Source organism: Penicillium verrucosum, assembly GCF_028828655.1.
Source record: "Penicillium verrucosum strain IBT 35672 chromosome Unknown utg000005l_segment0_segment0, whole genome shotgun sequence".
In the NCBI taxonomy this organism is placed as follows: domain Eukaryota; kingdom Fungi; phylum Ascomycota; class Eurotiomycetes; order Eurotiales; family Aspergillaceae; genus Penicillium; species Penicillium verrucosum.
In genome coordinates this window covers 347,515-369,243 of record NW_026643214.1, presented here as the reverse complement: position 1 = coordinate 369,243, position 21,729 = coordinate 347,515, and the positions used below count along the sequence as shown (strand labels likewise).

At 49.1% G+C, this 21,729-nt stretch overlaps 5 protein-coding genes across 5 annotated transcripts; 2 read left to right on the top strand and 3 right to left on the bottom strand.

Moving 5' to 3' along the window:
* Positions 1-857: 857 nt before the first annotated feature.
* On the bottom strand, positions 858-3,882 carry pdeB (3',5'-cyclic-nucleotide phosphodiesterase PDE2; the record flags this gene model as incomplete). The annotated part of the gene is made up of 2 exons (XM_057223699.1): positions 858-3,643; positions 3,702-3,882. The coding sequence occupies 2 exons, from the start codon at positions 3,880-3,882 to the stop codon at positions 858-860; spliced, it is 2,967 nt and encodes a 988-aa protein (XP_057068839.1).
* A 2,621-nt stretch (positions 3,883-6,503) lies between these two features.
* N7516_010980 (uncharacterized protein) lies at positions 6,504-6,849 on the top strand (the record flags this gene model as incomplete). The annotated part of the gene is made up of 2 exons (XM_057223698.1): positions 6,504-6,639; positions 6,671-6,849. 2 exons carry the CDS (start codon positions 6,504-6,506, stop codon positions 6,847-6,849), a joined length of 315 nt encoding a protein of 104 aa, XP_057068838.1.
* A 1,810-nt stretch (positions 6,850-8,659) lies between these two features.
* On the bottom strand, positions 8,660-9,921 carry N7516_010979 (NAD(P)H-quinone oxidoreductase; the record flags this gene model as incomplete). Its single annotated transcript, XM_057223697.1, has 3 exons — positions 8,660-9,286; positions 9,364-9,722; positions 9,897-9,921. 3 exons carry the CDS (start codon positions 9,919-9,921, stop codon positions 8,660-8,662), a joined length of 1,011 nt encoding a protein of 336 aa, XP_057068837.1.
* Positions 9,922-10,616: 695 nt separating this feature from the next.
* Positions 10,617-15,567, bottom strand: N7516_010978 (DNA-binding E3 ubiquitin-protein ligase SNT2; the record flags this gene model as incomplete). The annotated part of the gene is made up of 3 exons (XM_057223696.1): positions 10,617-10,932; positions 10,995-14,964; positions 15,021-15,567. 3 exons carry the CDS (start codon positions 15,565-15,567, stop codon positions 10,617-10,619), a joined length of 4,833 nt encoding a protein of 1,610 aa, XP_057068836.1.
* A 2,855-nt stretch (positions 15,568-18,422) lies between these two features.
* Positions 18,423-21,728, top strand: N7516_010977 (DEAD/DEAH box helicase; the record flags this gene model as incomplete). Its single annotated transcript, XM_057223695.1, has 9 exons — positions 18,423-19,238; positions 19,294-19,476; positions 19,525-19,993; positions 20,048-20,219; positions 20,267-20,428; positions 20,486-20,932; positions 21,014-21,434; positions 21,520-21,634; positions 21,697-21,728. 9 exons carry the CDS (start codon positions 18,423-18,425, stop codon positions 21,726-21,728), a joined length of 2,817 nt encoding a protein of 938 aa, XP_057068835.1.
* Between the last annotated feature and the right edge of the window lies 1 nt (position 21,729).

Below are 21,729 nucleotides of genomic sequence, written 5' to 3'. Positions count from 1 at the left end.
TAAAAAGTATAAAACCCCATTTTTAGATCGTGCTGGCACTCCTAAGAATATCCTTGAATACACACATGTTACAATTACAAATCTGAGCACAAGAATCAAAGTATCACTGTACACATCACATTCATTATCGCGCGGAGCGGAAGAGTCTAACAAGAGTCCAGGTAAAAAAAGAAGGTAAAAAAAAAAAAACCAAAACACAAGAGGATCAAATACAGGGGGAAAAAGGGGAAAAGCCCACTCCTGTAAAAGATAGAACGCCGGCCTGTCACCGTACTCTAGGACAAGAGAGAACTGCCCGAAAACATATGAGACAACTGCGGGGCAGAAATACAAAAAAAAAAAAAAAAAGAGAGATGAAGGAAGGTGCAGGGTAAGGATAATATTCGTGGTCATCACACTGAAGTAGTGGGCAAGCCCGATGCAAATAATCAGATGACAGATGTAGCGGGAACATCAATGCCAGTGTCTCCATCGAGAGGAATAAATGATAAAGCGTGACTCTCAATCTCAAAAGGAGAGAGGATGAATTAAAACATGCAACTCATCTTGTCCTTGACAATGTAATTGCCCAGACAAGCTTTGCATTTGCTTTCGTGTCCGAGACAAACTCAGACATTCCAGCAGAAGGTAAGAAGGTATCGTTATCGACCTCGTAGAGTCATGACCAGGAGAGCCAATGCGGTGGGGAAAAGAAAGTCCAAAGTCAGGCTTCTTCGACTGGTCGAGTCATGAATTCATCGAACACCAGTGTGGTCTCAAGCCTCGTTGCAAAATGAAATGTTCGTAAGACCATGGCAGCATTATACACAGCTGAAGATGCTCCGAAAACGCGAAAGCATCAATCAGGATGGCAAAAGTCAGGTCTCACCGCGGACCTCGTGCGAATGGTTGCGACGTTTCCAAAAAGCAAGTCGAAGTCGACTCTTCCGCTTAGGAAGTCTACGGGTACCATTGGAGTCATCCACTTGCGGAGTTTCATTTTTGGTGCTCTCGCCAGTAGTCGTCGACTGGGCCGTGCTGCAGGTTCCGTGAGCTCCCAGCCTGGAGAAGTCTTTGCTGGCACCGTCTTCGGATCGAGTTTGACCACGAGCAATGTTAGAGGCACGACCGGGGCTGTAACCGCCTGGGGGCTCTGATACATTTGAAGGATATGCGTCCGCTGTGCTGGGACGGGTGCTGTTATCGTCAGGTCCTCCAAGATCACTTTGCGCGACACTTTCCCCAGAGACTCGCTTTTCGTCGCCGCTATCCACAGCCAAAAAGCTTGAGGCATTAGTTGCGGGAGAGATCGGTGTCATCGTGTTGCTGTAAGTGCTTTGTGTCCGTGTGCAACTATTGCGATTTGAGCCCGTGCGAGCAGACGAGCTGTTGTGCGCATGGTGACGTTGAGAACCGCGTTGAGAGCCGCGTTGAGAGCCATGTGGAAGACCTTGGCGGGAGCTGCTTGGTCTCTCAGCAGACCCAGACCCATGGTCACGCCCTACTGATCCCGATGAAGTACCGCCACCAAAGGCCGAGTTGGCATACAAGACGGCAGCTAGCACAGCCGGATCATCGGTAACAGGGCCTGTTTCCGCGAGAGGGTTATGTAGTTGTGTTGAAACAGACCCACGCGCAGACTCCGGAGCTCCTGGGATGGAGAAACCAGAAAGGTCCGGCATTGCACTAGAAGACTTCCGAGATGCAGTCGTTGGCACCAGGGGACTTCCTGTGATTTCGATCTGAGGACCTGTGGTATCGGGCGACACAACCGGCTCAATGTTGTTTTCATTGTATCCACGAGAGCCTGAACTCGTGGGAGCTTTGACTCCATCCGATGCGCCATCTCCTGAATCGACATGCAGCTTGTCAGAGGATTCAGGGCTATGGGAACGAGGCGAAACAGTAATCTCGGCCCGTTTCTCAATCGGAAGACCTTGCTTCTTCAGCTCCTCGTTAGAAAGTTCCTGCCACTGTGCCTGATTGCGAAGGATATGGTCGGCAGTGAACTGCAACTGGGGCAGAAGGTCGGAAATGCCTTCGAAGAGCGGCAGGGCGAATATCGACATGAATCCAATTTGACCAGTAGCCAATTTGTAGATGTTCCCTAATTCGGGTGGCCCGCCAAACAGTGCAGTTTCCATTCCAACCTCCCTTTCCATCTCGCCCTGATTGGCGAACTCCTCTTGCAGAATCTGCGTCCACTTCTTGGCAACTTTCCACGGTCGAGCCACGTTACTGATGTCGGCACATTTGATCAATAATCCACAAACGAGAGTCTTGTACATGTCGACATCTTGCGGCTTCCAGCCATCAACAGATCGGTTGTTTTCATAAAACTTTTCTTGGAATGAGCCCATTCGTTGCATGAACTTTTGGTGCACGCCCATATCTGTGGCCAGTATAGAGCTGATAAGGAGCTTTCGAAGTTGATTGTCCTTGAATGCTGCAGGCCAGTGCCGACGCAGAATTTGGGAGAAGGCGGCGCAGTGGAACGCTTCCAAGACGGAATTGTCGTTGTAAAGTTGAGCCAAAGGTGCGTTCAATTTGACGAGGAAGAAATTGTTGACACCTGGGTGGCCGACGTCATGACCAATGGCTGAGATAAGGAGAGTAAGGGCGTCGAATGGCGTGAGAAGGGAGGTGATGGGGGTTTCGGGGATAGGAGATCCCCCAACGGATTCATATGGAGGCAAAGCCCCAATGTTTAGCAGGAAGCAAAAGACGGATTGCAGCACATCAATCGCATGGCGGAAATTGTGGTAAAGCACGAAGGAGTTATAGGCGGCGCGGCAGGCGAGGAGGAACGTTTGCAATTCATCGGGGGTCAACCGCCAAGTATCCAGTCCCGGCATGGTGAAAGCATGCTGTATCATCTCACAGGCGCCAAAGACCAGTTCGTCCTCGGTAAACTCGTGCGCGCAGAACTTCCAACTGCCTACCTGCTCTTTGATAAAAGGGATACGCGCGGGATCAATATTGAGATCCTGTTCCTGGAATTCATCATGTATGACTTCTTCTGGGTTGCAAATTCCCTTCATCAGCTTTGAAACCATGGCTTCTCTTAAATAAGAATATGGCTGTTCATCATTCACACCAACCCAAGAAAGCTTTCGTTGCTTTCTCCGTGCAAGAAATCGGGACATCTCTCTTTGAGCTGCTTTACGGGTGCGGTAGGCATGAACCACAAGCCCTTGAATCCGCGACCGGTCTAGGGGAGTGGTCAAGACATCCATAGCACCGGCATCAAGACAGCGGGCAATCTGCTTGTGCTCCGCCGTGATAGGTCCTTGAGAATCTGGTTGACGGGTATCCGCATTATCGCTGGGCCCATCGGGGGTAGGAAGACGTAAAATCGCAATGGGAATGACCAAATTTGGCCCCTCTTGGGCTTGGATATCGTTCGAAACACCTGATAGAAGGGATAGGCCTCGTGCTTCATCGGATTGTGTTGAAAATGTGAAAGTACGGTGGATGGAGCCTGGTGACGGGGGAGCGTTGTCTGTCCACGAGGCGCGGCTGGCTTTTCGACGAGCCAGGTTCGACTCTTCGCCGCTAAACCCCACCTCAAAGAATGCGAAAATGGGGTTACACTCGCTGCCCGACCGGTCGCTGAGCTCGGCCAGCTTGGTAGCAAAGGAGGAACCGTTGTGGCAGAGATAGACTGCAAGAACGACAGTGATTAGTAAATCATCAAACGGAGTGCAGTCTGCAGAACCTACCTTGTTTGCACACTGACAGCAGCTGCTCCACATCCGCCTGCAGGGCCTCTGGTTCTTCGGGGGTTGTGAAGGAACCTATGGACGATATTGTTGAAGCATCGATGGAATTTTTGCGCACCCATCTCTCCGACCGCACTCGGTCATCAATGTAGAGACCTGCGCAATCCACGCGGTCAAACATGATTGTTGGAAGGTGTAGAGCGACCACCGATCAGGCTGTGTCGCTGGAATCACAAGACTGACAAAAACTCAAGCGGAGTGAAGAAAAGGGAAGGGTTTGGTCGGAGTGGGCCTGATTCGCATGTAGCTCAGATGACGAAGACCGAGGCGTGCAACTAGGGGTATGATGGAAGGTACGGGTGACGAGGGCGGCTTTTGGGAAGGTGGGAAAAAAAACGAGCGGCGAGGTTGGGGAGGGGGGATATGGAAGATCGGGAGGGATCCGAGTAAATCGGCACACAAAGAAAGTCGGGGAGAAGGAATGGCAGTCGGGAAGCAAGCTCTCAGTTCACCGAATCGAACAATGGAGTTGTTTCCTGCAGCGAGGCAGTCCGAGTCGCGTTGTGGACTGGAGGTTCCGAGACAACCCCCCAGAGCCTAGACTTCTAAAACTTGTCGCACTAGACAGATCGAGCAACCCACTTTTTTCCACCCCGGGGATCGGAGGAGTGATGGGATGAAAGCGACACGTGAGTTGTCGAGGACGAAGGGGGTTCAATTGGAGATGAAAGAAGAGAAAGGGAACGGGAAAGGACGTCAGTTCGACATGGTTGAGGGTGTATGTTTAGTGTGTAACGTGTAAGCGGTGAGAAATTAACAAAGAAAAAGAGGAGGAAGAGGAAAGAGCAAAAGGAAAAAAAGGAAATTCAAGAAGTTGGAAAAAAAAAGAGCAAAAAGAAGAAAAGAAGAAGTAAAAAACAGCCCAGAGCTGAGGACAGTGGAGGGGCGAACACGGGGAAGGGGCTTCTTTCCTCCTTCCAGAAGGCCTTGGGGCGGGACGGGATGATCCCTCAGGTAATCTTAGTTACAGTCACAGTTCCAAGTTTACTAGTTTAGGTATTGATTTGGGGTTATTAACTATATATTTCTAGTCATTTCGATCTATCTATATGTTATTATAACTTATTATAAGGTTATATAGTTAGGGGCTATCTCTCTCCTTCTATTCCTCTATACTATCTCTTCTCTGGCAGAGCCTCCGATCGTAACCTGTGGACCCAATGACGCCTCTTTTTTTTTTTTTTTTTTTTCTTCTAGAAGGTTGGCGGGTTAGTAAGCGCAGATTCTGTAACACAATACACCTGGGTGGTGCTGGGGTGGCTATGCAGTCCAGATAACATAAGAAGCCCTGGTTATTTTGATTTAGGCTAGTATCCTGGAACAAATACAACATCTATACAATATATGGTTGTAGTGATATATACCTAGGTACATATGTATATAAAGATAGTTCTATTATTAACACCAAAAGTTTTAAAGTATATTATAAGGACCATATTGTAAACCTACCAAGTATACATATGTATAAATCCACCTTCACACTCTGCAGAATCGAAAAAAAAAAAAGAAAAAGCAAAAAAACACAAGAGTGGAGAGAGGATGTTTGGGCCCATTTGGGGCCAAATCTGACGGAAGACCAAATAATCCGAGGTGATCTCATCGACTGCTGATTAGTTGACTTTGGTCGTCTCCACTTCCAGAAATGGATCATCTGCAGCTCCAAATTACATGCATTTCAACTGTCTTTAACGTGACACATTAATTCTTAATTTTATCTATACATGTAGTACATTATACATTAAATATACTAAATATATTTATATTCAAATGATAGATATTAGAATGGTAGAAGATATAAATATAATAATATCTGATATAGTTGATGGTAGAGGTTGTGATCTTACCTAATTTCCCCATCACCCACGGTTCAGTTGCTGATCGGTTCCATGTGATTGGGGACCCCGGCCAATCATACGAGACAGGGATAGCTGCATGAGGTAGTACTCTACGAGGTCTGCATATGCATACATGGTATGGATGTACTAGTTAGGTATTCCTTATAGTCAAGTGCAACCCTAAAACTAATGGCCATACTTTATACCCAAGGCCAAGTAGTAATAGACAGTCAATAGGAGAAGTCTATGTGGACGTCGAAATGCATTGTGCAATGTGAGATTGATCGGTGGTTGAAGAAGTTAAGCTACACTAAGAGATCTAACAGGCTGCCAATTAGGTACGATGGAGGAACTCTTCTTTTGCTAAACCACACCACGAAGCTTCGATAAAGGAAAGTGCTGATCCCTATACTTTCTCTCAATATAATCCTTCATCTAGTTCTATACCTCCTTAAGGGGTTTAAATCAGGTAAAAAGGTACGGAGTAGGCTATTCTATCACAATAACCCTAAGCTCCACGAAGAAATCAAGAGTCCTTTAATAGTATGCCTAGGAGTATTATCGTATAAAGCAATCGGATCTTACTCCCTTCTTGGACGGAAGATGCCTTCTATTATACTACGTATAATATAGGATTCACTATATAGCTAGGTATAGGGGCTTCTAAAGTGAATTGAATCTGAAGTGTATCTGAAGTGTATCTGAAGTGAATTTGAAGAAAATTGGCAGATCTCTTGGCCGCTAGTGGGTGAATCTTTATAGGGTAGACTGTTGTACAGAGAGAAGCTACTAAGCCTAAATTGGTACTTGCCTATTTAGGTCTCGGGACAATTCAGCTTCTAGAATTCCTCTCTCTACAAACCTCTTTTCTTATTCCCATCTACCTAGCCCTCCAAGCCAAACCATCATGCCGTCAAAATTCAACATTGGACACAAGTTCTTGGACCTCATTTTCAAGGAACAGCGGAATGAACTTAGAGAAAGGTCATGCGACTCACAAAGGAAAACTCCGAAGCTGCCAACCCTCACCGTCGGCGACCGTGGTACTACTCGAGGAGATACTTCATCTAACAGCAACCCGAGCAGACGATGAGCTTGCACATATCCCTTCTATTCCGACCCCGGCCAAACTTAAGAGTGCCCTGACGAAAGTCGATGCCGCTTGTTCCAAAATTCCACTTAATGGAGCCAGGATTCGTTGGACGCTTGAATTGCTACTTGTCTACGCCCACGACATCGCTACTTCCCGCTAGCCCGACGCCGGCCAAAGCATCTATATATAGTCAGAAAGACACTGGGTCGGAGATTGGAGTCGGTTTATCGATCACATTGCCAAATACCCAATCGCAAAGCCTGGAAACCCCATTTTCGTTGGAACATTCTCGAATGTTCGAGATCAACAGTCGCGAATAGAAGGAGCTTGCGTTGAGTTGCTTGGAGACCAAAACGGTGAAGGACCGGAAGAAGAAGTTTGCCCTTATCGGCAAACCAGACACAGTCTGGTTTGGTGATATCGACGACATGAGAAGAAAAAGGATTGCATAGTATACGGCATAACGGCGGACGCAACATCTTTCTTCTTCCTTACGATTGACGAGAAGTCTAGGGTTAGTTTATCTCCTAGTTCTCATCAGCCAACCAAGAAGACATGATCGATTTCCCGATCCCCGACATTGCAGATCCCGATTTGGCAGACCCGACGGGGCACCTCTCTGTACGGGACCTCCCTGGCTTCTTGACAAACGGAGAACTGAGGAATCTGGACAACCGATCCCTCTAGGAAGAGGTTAAATTCCAAATCAGAAAACTTTTTTATGAGCACAAACCTAGCAAATTAACGTTTGCTGTACCCATAAGAACCTAAGTTTTAGCACGGAAGATTCGTTGTACTTTAGGTGGGCCTTTCACGAAGGATTCATTCGACATTCCAAAGGACAACCCCGACGACCAGCACTTGTCATATTATCGAGTGGTCTTTATCAACTTCACTCAAATGTGACGATCCGTTGGAATGTCGGGATGGTCAATATCTACGGAGAATTGCCCACGAGGATCGAGAGAAATCGGGCTCCGGCACCCAGCTGCGCCACAAGTCACGTTAGCTTCTTTAGGGAACACATGGTGGCTGGCAAGCCTGGAAGGGAAAAAGATGACCGTCTATCTATACACCTGGATGAGATCGCAGTGGAACATGGGGGATTGCCATGAACCTTCCCAATCTGAGGTCCTGCATTCAAGAGGATTACCGCCTTGAAGAAATGGAAGGGCGGAAGACCGAGGCTGATTCGGCCTCGCTTTAGCCTTCAATGTTTTGTCGTTCGGTGCTATGCCGAGACATACGATGGCAAGAACAGCAAGTATTGTAACAAATTGCACAAGCCCTACGAAACTGTAAGTTGCCAGGGACCTTCCCATGACAGGCTCGGTAAAGAATCATACTAATGTCACCTTAGGTCCCCGAAGACATTAAGGGAAACCGATATAAACTCCAGGGCTTTTGGCTTGTCTTTCGTAGGCACGGGATTTCTAGACCAATTCCGACAGTGGTTTTGGTGAAAGTCCTAACCGCGATGTTGATGATAATAGCGAGGAGATCGTTCTCCACCTACCACCCTAGGAGCTGGTCGTCAGCGTCGCGGCGTATATTCGACACCTCATCGCGAGCTTTGATAAAAGTTACTTTTGTCATTTGTCAAGACTCATCGTCGTACGCACTCTCTCCCCGGATACCCATATCCCCTAGGTGAGTGTGTCCCTCTGCTTTTGTGGGTAGTTTGTTTTTTTCTAACCCATTTTAGGCTACTAAGGATGCCTATTCCCGGTAGATTTCCGATCGTGGTCCGTTGGTGGTTCCTTTTCTCTCCTCGCTCTAGCTCTTGCTTCTTTACTTTTACAATAAACGAAATGAATTTGTTGGTCAGAACTGGCACCACACTCTCTGAAGAATGTCGTTATCGGATTAGGATGCCGATGCCATAATTCTGGAGATTGTCTCCTTAGGATGTCTAGGATACTGTACCAGAGGAATTTGTATATTGTATGTACTTTCCAATGTTGCTGAATCTACTCAAAAGCAACAATAATCTTCCCCTTGGTAGTGTTACCCTCAAGCAACTTATGCGCCTCCTCAATCCCCTCAAAGGGAAAAACCTTCTCAACAAAAACCCTAAACGTCCCATCACAGAACCGAGGCAAAGCATGCTCAACAAGCGTATCCCTCAATTTTCGCTGGTACCCCAGCTCCCGACTGCGCAATGTACTCCCCTCAATACGCACACGCTTAAACAGCAACGGCGCAATATTAACTCCCTCAGGTAACTTACCGCCGCCCATAAGACCCAACAGCACGATGCGACTGTCGCGCGCCGCTACATCGAGATTCCCCTGGAAATACGTCGCGCCGATGAAGTCGACGGTTAGATCGACGCCGGCGCCAGATGTCGCGGTTTGGATCTCAGCTGCCCAGTCCTGGGTCTTGTAGTTGAAGGCTTTTGTTACGCCGAGTTCTTTTTCCAGGAAGTCGATTTTCTCTTGCGAGCCCGCGGTTGCGTAGATGGCTTTTGCGCCTGCGTCTTTTGCTAGTTGGATTCCGGAGATTGAGACCGATGACGCGCCCGCGTGCCAGAGGACGCTTTGACCGGATTGGAATTCGCCGATTAGGAATAGCGCTTGGGACGCTGTGATCCAGGTCTGTTGCGAGGTTTTATTAGTGACGTTCCATTGTTGGAGAAAATATGTTTGAAGGAATGTTTTGCGCATGTGCCTACCTCCGGGACTCCGGCTGCCTCTTCCCAGGATAGCTGTTTGGGCTTGTGCACTAGCATATGGCTCGACACGGCGATGTACTCTGCGTACGCTCCACCGTATGCAAGACCAAGCACTTCATCGCCGATCTTGAAGTCTTCGTGTCCGTCTGCTCCGAAGCTCTCGATGACGCCGGAGAACTCTACGCCCATGGTTGGTGGTGCTTGGGGTGGGAGGGGGTATAGGCCCTCGCGCTGGAGCAGATCCATGCGGTTTAGCCCGAAGGCTCTGATCTTGATGATGGCTTCGCCTTCTGCAGCGGTGGGCTTGGCGATCTGGTCGATGAAGAGGTTTGTTGCGGGGCCTTTGCCGCCTTTGATGCCTGGAGGTTGTTAGTTTGGGGTTCACATTGTATAGGGTTCTTGAGTTGTGGATATAGAGGGAAAGGGGCGAAGCCAGTTAATTGAAGGGCAGACGGGTTGATATGGTTCATGTATGATCCTCAATGTGGCTGATATCAAGTGGGGGGATGTTCTTCAGCCCCGCGTTCACTTACCGATAGCTCGCATGGTCTCGCTCATCTTGAGTGATATGCACAGTGTTCAGTGTCTAATGGATATTTTCTATGCAAATGTTGGCGGAAGATATCCTTTTATATCCCCAGTAGCTAACAGCAATCCGATTATGACGAGTTGACCTCATCCGGGTATTTGATCGGCATTTGTCAGCATCTCCAACATCCGAGGTTCCACCATACTATTGACAGGGTTTGTTCAAGTGCCGGACAACCGAGTGGATAATGTAGTGTTGAAGAATCAGAAAATTTAGATCGTAGCAATGCTAATCAATTCAACTAGCTGGAAATAATGGGTAATGGTAATATCAATCATAAAGTGGCCCAGTCATACTCCATGCAATCCATGATTTTCGACGATATCAAGCCCTCCAACCCCTCCATAACAGACTCCACGGACTTTTCCCAGGTGCCGTAATTCAAGACGCCGGGGGAAAAAACAAGCACATAAGAAAAGAAGAAACCATAAAGCACGAAAGATGGTACCGAGAGCAAAAAAAACCCAGGATCTCCGTGGCTGGAAGGGAAAGAAGGAACAAAGAGAAAACAAAGAGAAAACACACAGAAAGGAAGCCCAGCCCTAGACACACTTTTTGTTCATGGGATGCCGTGGCATGCATATGCAGTAGCAGTAAAAGCAAATAGGAAAGGACATAGGTCACTATCATACAACTCGATTATGAGCACTCGTGTGGAATATCGTTATGAGAGAAGGTTCTTCAGCGATGGGCTTGCGCTTGCTCCGGTCCCGACCGCTGTGCCATTGACCCCAGAGTGTCGACTGCTTGGTGGCCCGCCCATCAGGGAAGGTGGTGTGTCTTCCGGTCGAGTTGGAGGGGTGGCAGTGGGCCCCCGCGGGTCAATACGTGCCTGTGTCACCGGTGGTGAGTGAGAGGTAGCTCCTACCACACGCTCGACGGAGTACAAGCGAGGAGGTGGACCGCCATTGAGAGCGCTCAGCGAGGTCTGGGGTGATCGGTTGATCGTTGTGGCTTGCACGATTGGGGGGACGCGGACGCTGCGTATGATCGCGGCGGTGGCTGCGAAAGATGCGGCGAGCGGGCTTGCACGGGGCCATACGGGCTCTGATGGGTGGCATACGGCGGCGGTGGTCCTGAAGGCCCAGCACTGGTATAGTGTTGAGGTGGCGGGCCTGCGGGGTGCGGTGGCGGTGGCGGATAGTTACTCATGTGATGCGGAGGTGGCTGTGCTGGGTGATAAGGCGACGGCGGCATGCCGTTGCGAAGACCGATGTCGGGCGCGTGGCGCTGCTCGTATGGTCCAGTGTATCCTGGTCCAGGGAGTCCGTTGGATTGGTGAGCGGGAGGCATCGGCCGCCCAAGAACACTGCTAGGGGGAGGAGGAGGATGCGGGTGTTGGTGGGGATGTGGGTGCGGCAAAAATGTATGTCCTGCATGGCTTGCATGACCTGCATGACCTGCATGACCGGGCATTCGTGAAGTGGGTATCATAGGGCGTTGAGCAGAATAAGGCGAAGGCCGTTGGTCGGGTGTAGGCTCTGGGACAGGCGGAGGTGGAGGAGGCGCTGGGTTCTTCAAGTGGCATTTATGGCATTCATATGCCAGTTCACAAGGATCCCCATTTTGTTGAGGGAAGGCACCTTGAGGCGGATGATGAGGGTGCCCTGAGCCATTAGCCATGAGAGGTCGTCGCCCAATGGCCCACCACCTGGGACTAAAGCCGGTGGCACAACGGACGCATTTATGATTAGTCTCCACGCCAGGAGCAGCTGGTCGCGGTGCAACACGGTTGTCGGTATCGATGTCCATGGGACCTCCAGTCACTTGCTCCAGAGCCGGTTGAACTTTGTGGGTTTCCTTGGAAGCTGGCGTAGTACTTGTCGAAGCCCGACGGTTCACATTGGTGGAAGGATGTGGGGGAGCTCCAACAGATTGATGCATGTACGCTGCTTTGCGAACGGTTCCAGTAAGAGTAAGATCGGCCTGTTTGTAGGTCTGGGCGAACAACTGGAGGGCGTTTAGATGGTCCTGGTTTGTCTGTTCGCCAATTGCGTGCAGAACAGTCGGCACGTTGTGATTGGGACAGTAAACAGCAGGTGTCGCTGCTCCAGTATCTTCTCCCAGACGGATAGCTCGCATGCTGTCGCGACGTGAGCTCTTAACGGGTGTGATATCAAAGCCGAACCGGTAGTGTGCTTGGAAAGCACAGCCCACGTGGAAGTGAGCATTGCAGCCAGCAAAGCTGCATGGCACGCATGCGCCTTTACTTGACTTGCAGACCTTGCATGTCTCGCGCCACCGCTCCTTGGGAATAGATCCGAATCCCTCCGCAGGTTCAAGTTCCTCTGCATCGCCGTACTTCAACTCCGGGGTCCACAAGGTGCAAAGCACGTGGGCCCAGTTGTTGCCTGCAGTACGCTTTAGTGGTTCCCGAGGACCCACAGGCTTGCCAACGGCCTCCTGTCGCTGGCGATAAAGCTTGATAGCCTCCGCAACCATCTCCTTCTCCATGCGCTCCTTTTCCTTGTCACGCTCAGTCTTTTTCCGGGAGTTGTTCTTGGGCGTCTCCATAAGGTCGTGCTCGGTCCATAAGACTGGGCAAAGAACGCAAGTGTAGTTTGTAGAAATCGAGGGAGTTCGGTCATTGGAGCACATATCACACAACCATTTGTTACTAGGGCGCGAATCCCGCACACCGTAGCAATTGCGATGGACTGTTAGACGGCAATCCCGACATGAAAGATGCTCTTCACCCGAGGGTTCGACTTGGTTGCAGATTGAACACGGGAGAGTCTTGGCCTTTGGCGGGTCGGGAATAATCGGAGGAGCTTCCACCACTTTCTCGGGGACTGTCTTCTTCTTTGGCATAGGCTCGACAGATGTCGCGGCTGAAGGTGCAGGGGTTTCCTTGGCCTTCTTTTTCGTAGGATCCACCTTACCTTCCACCTTTGCCTCCGGCTTTCCTTCCAACAAGAGTCGAGGGTTTGTATCAAGCGGAATTCCCATCGTGGTAGCCGTAGTTGCCGTAGCAGGGGTGATCATGAACGGGGTTTCGGTAGCTACAATCAGTTGCGCGAGCATTTCCTCGTCGATGCGGCGTCGCCATGACTTGTTACCACTGTTTGCAATCCTCTTTGCAACCTCGTCAACATCCTCATATTGAATCCCGTACTTTCGCCATAGCAGAGCGCAGCGAAGACAGAGCGCAACGGTAAGCATAGGGCCCTTGTCTTTTTTGTTTGAGGGCTCTGAGGGAATGACGGTGCCGGGGGGAACCAAGGGCGCACGGCGCCACTGGCGGGAATGGCGGGTGGTGCAGAACTTGCAATGGAATCCACGCTTCTGGACAATGGCTTTCTCGGAGTCGAAAGCGGAATCATCATGATCGTCGGCCACGTCGTCGAGGAGTTTGGATGAAATCATGCTGTGGCGGCGTACCTCCTTCTTGCCACGTCTGCCTTCATAGCTCCCCCAGATCTTCCGACCGCTAGGTGTTTTCTTCCACATATAGTAGAAACGAACGATCTGATAGATATGGACAGTCTTGACGTGCTTCATTATATTGCGCCATTCGGATCCATACTTGGCGACACCCTGTTCGAATAGCTTGAGCTCCTCCGGTCGAATGTGGGGCTCCTTAAGATCCTTGTACTTGTTGGTTTTCTTCAGCTTAGCCAGGGCAGCCTCAACGTCGAAGCTCTCAGAGTAAAGAAGTGCAAGAGCTCTGTCGAGGAAATTCGTGGAGTGTTTCTCGACTCCAATACTAGGGGCCAGTTCCTTGGCCTGGCGCATGTAGTCGTCGATAAACTTTTCTCGATCCGCATCGCTTAAATGAGAGCCAGGTGCATCATCTTCGCCGCGGGCGGGGATCTGATCAGAAGTGGGCATTTTGAATTGAAGTTCGGCGGTGCGGGCCTGCTTTCCGTTGATTGCGACCGGTTCATCCAGACCACGATGGACATAGCCCGTTGGCTCATCTTGAACCCACTTTGGTCGGTTTGCTCTCTCGTTCTTTGCAGCCTCCAATGCTGCCTGCGCATCCTTGGAGAGCTTGCCATCCTTTTTGCCACCGGAAACCTTTGATTTTTTCTTCGCATCCAGAGGCTTCACGTATTCAACCGCGCGTCCTGGCCAAGCGGGAACCATTGCCTGGTGTCGAGTTCCTATACGTGAGCTAGCTCGTGGGTAAATTCGATCATCGTAGTCCAGAGCATCCTCCACGCGGCAGTGAATACCCAGGTATCGGTAAGGCCACATTTTAGCCTGTGCAATCTGTTCCACGGTTGCAGGTTGAGGCATGGAATCTTCCTCGACTCCGGGGGTGCTGGCGGAGGTACCATTTTCTATGCCATTCGCATGATTATGAGGATCTTCTTCTTCCTCTTCTTCCATGATCACATCTTCGCCATCTGCCCGGGTGCTGCCAGTTAATGGTGTGTTGCGTGCCTCGAGTTTGCGCTCTTGGGCGCGACTGCAAGCGGCACAGGCCCAAGCGAAGCCTCGGGCGGGTTTTTTAGTCAAGGCGGGTCGTACACATTGCATGTGATATGTTGAATGACAAACTGCGCAGTCGACTGATTCGGAGTTTGCGGCGTATAAACGACATCGCTTGCAAGTCTTGACGGCACCTGTCAATTCTTTTCCCTTGCCGATTTCGACGAGAATGAATTTCCAGCGCTCGTCGAGAACCTTTTTGACGTTTCCCGGAACATTAATGATATCTTTAGTCGGAATGACATCGTAAAGGCGATGGATATATCGGTCGAACATTTTGTCGTACCAGAAGCAGTTCCTTGTCTTCTTGTAACAACTAAGGTCCTCAATCTCTGACACGTGTCGAATATCACACTTGCCCCGCAATGAAGAAAGGGGGCAGGTGTCGGAGTGCATTGAAGCAAAAACAAACCGACTGTCAGGAGAATGGCGCTGGATATCTCGTGGACGATAATACCAGTTAACTCTCATCGCCTCAATGAAGCCCCCCGGCTTGGTTTTGGATGGAAGAAATTCCATGATGCGGGCTAAATAATATGGCTCACCCGGAGGTTCGCAAATTAAATAAACATGGTCTATAAAGAAAAGATTAGTTTTCAGAATAATTCCTTTGATGGAAGTGGATTCTAACCATTGAGGGCAAACGTGGTGCCATCATCGGCTATTAATTGGCCATCTTGCAGATAGGGCCCTGAGTTTTCGAAACTCATCATATTGGTGAAATAACCGCCCTCCGAATCGCCTGGAGGGGTGGTGAAGATCTTCTTCACAGCACCACCCGAGTTGGGAGTTGAATTTGGCGTGCTGGCGGGTTGTTTACGTTTTCTCAAATTAGATCCATTCACATCTTCCGGTCTGGCGGAAAATGAAGAGGTGCCCGGAATGGCATCTTTTGCCGAACCATTTGCGCTCTGGCCATTAGTCAGACTCTTTCGTGGTTGCGCCGATGAGGTCTTCTCCTCGATATTGGCGCCGTTGACAATGTTGTTGAGTGCCACGCCACTATTCCTTTTGGCCGACTTTGAGTTTGGCGCCGAGAGATCCATGTCCGCGTCCAGATCACGGTCCTCAGCGTAATTTGGCCGAGGGGCATTACGACCTCTCGATCGCGTGCCATACGCGGTGGCGGAGCCGTTGGCCGCATCGGCCACTGCCTCCGGAGAGTTGGGAGTGGTCATTGAGAGAGTTCCTTAGTCATCCAGCGGCAAATGAAGAGAGTGAGAATAGGGAAGATGAGAGAAGGGGGAAATTATAAACCCCAGGGAGCTGTGGCGGGTGATTAGTGGGAAGCCGTAATCTTGGGAAGAACTTTAAAGAAGAGAAATGGACTTGGAATGTGAACGAAAAACTGAAAATCTCAAAAATACGGGTGGACAGATATAATTTCACCACACGCGAAGAACAGGGAGTTGCGAAGGGGAAACGGAAAAATAAAAGTGGGAAAGACAAAGAGTGGACCGTGTCAGATCTTATTCTCTGCAGGGGTGAAGGGCGTTTTCCCGATATCAAGAATATCAAGAACAATCATAGAGAACAATTGATAGGGGACTTTGCCTAGAACATCATAGCAATATTGGGGGGAAGGAGGAATAGAGGAATAATAGATGAAAAGACGAAGAGAATAGCAACTTACATGTATGAATAGAAGAGTATAAAATAAAAAAGGAAAAGGGATTGAAAACAATAAGGGGACAATAGAAGAATAGAAGAATAGATAGAGAGAGAGAGAGAGAGAGAGAGAGAGAGGACAGAGGAAGAGTGTAAAGGGAAGAGAGACAAGAGTAGATAGAGTGGAGGGAGGGATGGGTCGGGAGAAGCGGGTCAAAAGTGATTTAGCGGGAAAAAAAGACGATATAGCCCAACGGGGAATGGGGAAGGGGAAAAAGAAAGGGAAAAAGAAAAGGGAAAAAGGAAAAAAACAAAAGAGAAGAGAAGAGGAAAAAAAAAAGAAAAGAAGAGTTGTCGAGGATCCCGACCTGGCCCCTAGTCCCAATATGTTAATATGACGGATCCCTAAGGACATGGGAACCAGAACCTCTTTTTGGACCTCCCTTGCTCGATCTACTTAATATTTGGGATGGTCAAAGTACGGACATTGGGAATGCTGGTATGCGGTATACTCAGAACTTCATAAAGGGGAAGAGATTATATATGGCAGGGTCTAGCTTCGAAGCTATCTAAAGAACATGAGTTTGGTGGACTGATATTGGAAGAAAGAAAAAAATAATAATACCAGATACCTGGCCAGTACTATGGACACAATTTACTATTTTTTTTTTGGTTATTTTAGTGAGTTTTCCCCGTTCGTCTGATCCTGTGCGACCAAACACAGGATTGACGAATCTCGGGAGAGCCAAAAGGGGGGGGAATCATCTATAACCTCGTGTACAATAGAATACTTGTGGGTCCTTGGGAGGCGATTATCGGATATTGAAAGAGAGAGAGAGAGACAGAGAGAGACAGAGTCTATGAAATACATATACAAAAGCAAACCGCACAGTATCAGAGGGTCAAAGGTAACTAATCATAACTCATCATAATAGTATGTCGGTAATTTAAACTACTCTCTCCAATGACGATCGATGCCGCCGAGAACTGGCCGAACAAGGTCTGCACTCTTTTGAGTATAACGTGCCGGACTACTCCGTTAGGAAATCCACCCATTGGATATAATTTGAATATAATTGAATGCAATTGGGTAAATGGAGGAATATATGTGTACCCATATGAATTCCAAGGTCTACAGGTTGACCTAGTTAAAACAACATAGGGTTGAAGTGAGATGTTCATATGGGAGATATATAACGGCGATCAGACCTCCCGATGGAACAACAGATCCAACCCATTTCACCTAACAAACAATTACAGTTATCATCTCTACCATTGGCTTGAAAGATGTTCCCTCTGTTCCCTCTTCGTATTAGACGCGACTTTGAAACCTCCCCTTGCAAGTTTCTTTCAGGGGAGGTAGAGAAATAAGAATACATATTGGGATATATATCACATTCCCACGATGCATGATTGAATTCCATATTATCGCCATACAATACTGAAACCTCACAATCTTGCCAATATGGAAATACTACTAATCCTGCTAAATCCTACTAATCCTACTACATGGGTGGTACGCGCAACTCATGATACAGTCGTTATGACGACGCCTCCACCCCGATCGGGTCTCACCTGGTCTCAGCATGGGTACCTAAATTTGGAATTTCGTCTTTTTTTTCTCTTTCTTTTACTTCAAAGCAATTTACTCTTCTATTTTCCCCAATATATAAGTTCACATGCATGTAGATGTTATACGTTGTAAGCTCCGAGCATGCCCAGGTGTCTTCCGAGGATGCCACGATGTTTTCCAGCCGCGTGCAAATCCACTTAGCCCCAGATCGTCAGCCGACCCTCTCGGCTCCGACGACACAGACTGGATGAAATCGCACCAATTGTTCCTAGACATCCGTTGACACGCATGGAGTTTACGAATATCGATATTTTGCTTTATTTGTGCGCTTCTACCCACCCATAGGCAATAATCAGAATCAGGGCAGGGCTTGGTAGACCGGCATCCACATAAGCCTCCACATAAGTACGATCTTGTACAAGGTTGGTGTAGTCCCCGAGCAAGGGACTCCAGGTTTTGCCACATCGGAACTACACTTCAATCATGCAGAGCTTGGGGGCATGGGAGCATGCAATAAGAGTAATAATCCCGCAATACGCACATTATTGAAAACACAACGATCGTCGTCTCTCAGGCACATCAAGTAAAGACCCAGTCACAGGTCGGGCCGGGGGGAAATCCATTGGAGTGGATGACATAACTGCTGATGTAATCTATGATGCCTCAGGCAACAACAAAGACTCAGCCGCGTAGAAAGGTAAATCAACAAAAACATGGAAACATCAGAATATTACTCCGTACATGTAAACATCAAACATTCAGACATCCAGACATTTAAAGACATGGCCAATTTTGATTGAATCAAACTTGGTTTTGTCCCCACCCCCAGACGAATGGGCTAGTGTTGCAGGCATGTCGACATCGGGTCAAGTGCAGTCTCGCTTTCAGACATCCATTGATCTCGCCCGTCGACAAGTCTATCACGTAGCGCCCGTGGCAGGACAGAAGCGACCACCGACAGAGCCCACAGGGAAAGTCTCCGATATCCCAACTCTTGGTCCAGTAAAACAAGCTACTTTTCCTCACCAAAATGTCAATCCAGACCCCATATTGGAATCAGCTCCGTTGCAGTCTGCCCGAGATTTGCTAACCGCTCCCGTCCATTGCTTTACCGCCAGCAAGATTTATCCTGGTGCGGGCGCGGAGCCATCCCCGGATGATCATCAAAAGGCTGTGGCTGCGACTGCCCCGCCTTCCAGTCAGAATCCTTTGCTATCCCTGTCTAATCCAAAATATGGCCTGCCGCCCGCTCTCACGGCGAATTTCGCCGCACTCGGTGTTAGAAATATCTACCCGTGGCAGGCGTCGTGTCTGTTGGCTAGGGGATTGCTCTCGGGTGAACGTCATTTGGTTTACACGGCCCCGACGGGCGGTGGAAAGTCCCTGGTTGCGGATGTTTTGCTTTTGAAACGCATTATTGAAAACCCGGGCCGTAAAGCGCTGTTGGTTTTGCCTTACGTTGCTTTGGTTCAGGAGAAGCTCAAGTGGATGCGTCGCATCGTGCAGGATGTGGAGAGGAATATCCCGGATGATGAAGATGACGAGAAATTCCCTCGCAGGCGATGGAAGAAATTACAGAAGAATATCAGGGTGACGGGCTTCTTTGGTGGAAGTCGGACGACGGCTACTTGGGCGGATACTGATATCGCTGTTTGTACGATAGAGAAGGTGTGCACGATTTCCTTCGGTGCTGCTTGCAGAGTTCTGATATTCGTTTTCTTAGGCCAATTCGTTGATAAACAACGCGATCGAAGAGTGTAGTATTGGAGACTTGGGAGTCGTGGTTCTCGACGAATTACACATGCTCGATGACGAACACCGGGGCTATCTCTTGGAATTGATGGTCACGAAGTTGCTGTTATTACAGCAGGACATCCAGATTGTTGGGATGAGTGCCACGCTTTCCGTGAGTCTATGTTCAATCCTTCGATGAAATACTCTAACACACCCCCAGAACACCGAGATGTTGGCACAATGGATGAACGCCAAGTTCTACATTTCCACCTACAGACCAATCCCCATCGACGAATACTTGGTATATGAGAATGGAATCTACCCAGCTGCAACCTCGAGGCAATTGTTCCAAACGGCATCCAAGCTGACTGCTGCTGCATCCTTACACGACACCATCCCTCCACAACGTATCATTGAGCCTTCTACCTTTAAGCAGCTCAGCAACTCCGCCACAAATGCCATGGTAGCGTTAGCAGTGGAAACTGCAGCCGCTGGGTTTGGATCGTTGGTGTTTTGTGGTAGTCGCAATGCATGCCAGATTCATGCCGCGACTATCGGTGAAGCGATGCCGCCAGCAGAGGCGGATGAGTTGAATAAGCGACTCGATCTTCTCGCAGAACTGCGTAGTCTCGCTTGTGGGCTGGACCCGGCTTTGGAGACGACAATCATCAAAGGGACAGGGTTTCACAGTTAGTATCCTGGCATCCACAGTAGAGCTCTCAGCATTACTAATGACCACTTAGATGCTGGCATGACCACCGAAGAGCGAGATCTAATTGCGCAGGCCTATGACCAGGGCGTGATCAAAGTCCTCGTGGCCACATGCAGTCTTGCCGCTGGTGTAAACCTCCCAGCGAGACGAGTCATCATAAACGGTGCGCGTATGGGCCGTGAACTAGTAGGTCCGGCTATGCTGTAGGTGCCTCCTTCCTGGAGTTGGGAATATGAGCTGACAAAAACAGTCGCCAAATGTGCGGCCGTGCTGGCCGCAAAGGCAAGGACGACGCCGGCGAAACCTATCTCATCTGCGTGAAAGCTGATATGCAGGCTGTCTGCGATCTGTTGGACGCTGATATGCCAGCTATTGAGAGCTGCCTCGCACCGGAGAAAAGAGGCCTCAAGCGGTATGTATTTCCCGTCTAACTCTATTATTTCTAGAGCATTGGCTCACACCCCCAAAGTGCTTTACTCGAGGCCGTGGCAACGGGATTGGTATCCGGCTGCGAGGCGATCAAAGAATATGTTCGGTGCACTCTTCTTTATCGCTCATTGGACAAGAAGCTCGCATACACCATCATGAGATCGGCGCTTCAGGAACTAGTCGACGAAGAACTTCTTATTTTCCGAGAAGACGAATCCTACGAAGCCACACCATTAGGACAGGCAGTTGTGGCCTCGGCATTCTCACCCGAAGACGGTCTGTTCGTTCACGAAGAGTTGAAACGAGCATTACAAGCCTTCGTAATGGACGGTGACATGCACATCTTCTACATGTTCACCCCGCTCCAAGCGGCCATGAACACCCCTATCGACTGGCAAATTTTCCGCGATCAACTAGACAGGCTAGACGAGAGCGGTCTCCGGGCTCTACAATTTGTCGGAGTGCAACCGGGTTTCGTCAACACAATGTACGTCTCCTTCCTACACATATCCACGCACACCTCCCAACCCAACCCAACCAAATCCCCAAACTAACATCCTATAATCAGGGTCCAATCAGGTGCCTCCCTAAAAGAAACAAACCCAACCCAAATAAAACAAGCCCGAATCTACCGCCGCGCCTACACAGCCTTCCAACTCCGCGATCTCAGCAACGAAATCCCCCTCTCAACAATAGCCCAACGCTACAAAATCCCCCGCGGCACAGTCCAAACCCTAGCACAGCAATGCCACGGCTTCGCCGCCGGCATTGTCAAATTCTGCCAGCGCATGAACTGGGGTATGATGGCGGCCGTTTTGGATCATATGCGCGATAGACTTGAAGCTGGCGCGCGCGCGGATCTGCTCGAGATGGCGCAGGTTACTTTTGTTAAGAGTTGGACCGCGCGGTTGCTGAGGGATAATGGGTTTAGGAATTTGAGGGCTTTGGCTGAGGCCGAACCGAAGGATTTGGTTCCTGTTCTTATGATGGTGGGTTTTTTGGTTTCGTTTTGCATACATTGGAGATTGTGTATGTGTGTGTGAATATCGACTAATGTGTCTCTGGTGTGTCTAGGCCAATCCTCACAAAGCGCAGAAAAGCCAGCTCTATCCGACAGAGGCGGAGAGATATAATGCGAAATTGATGGCTAAGGCCGAGACGATTATTTCGCATGCTATCAAGATCTGGGGTATGTACTTCATGATGAATGCATAATTTGCTTCAGATATACTGACGTGCATTGTCCACTAGAGCGAGAGATGCAAATCGAGGTGGAGGAATGAA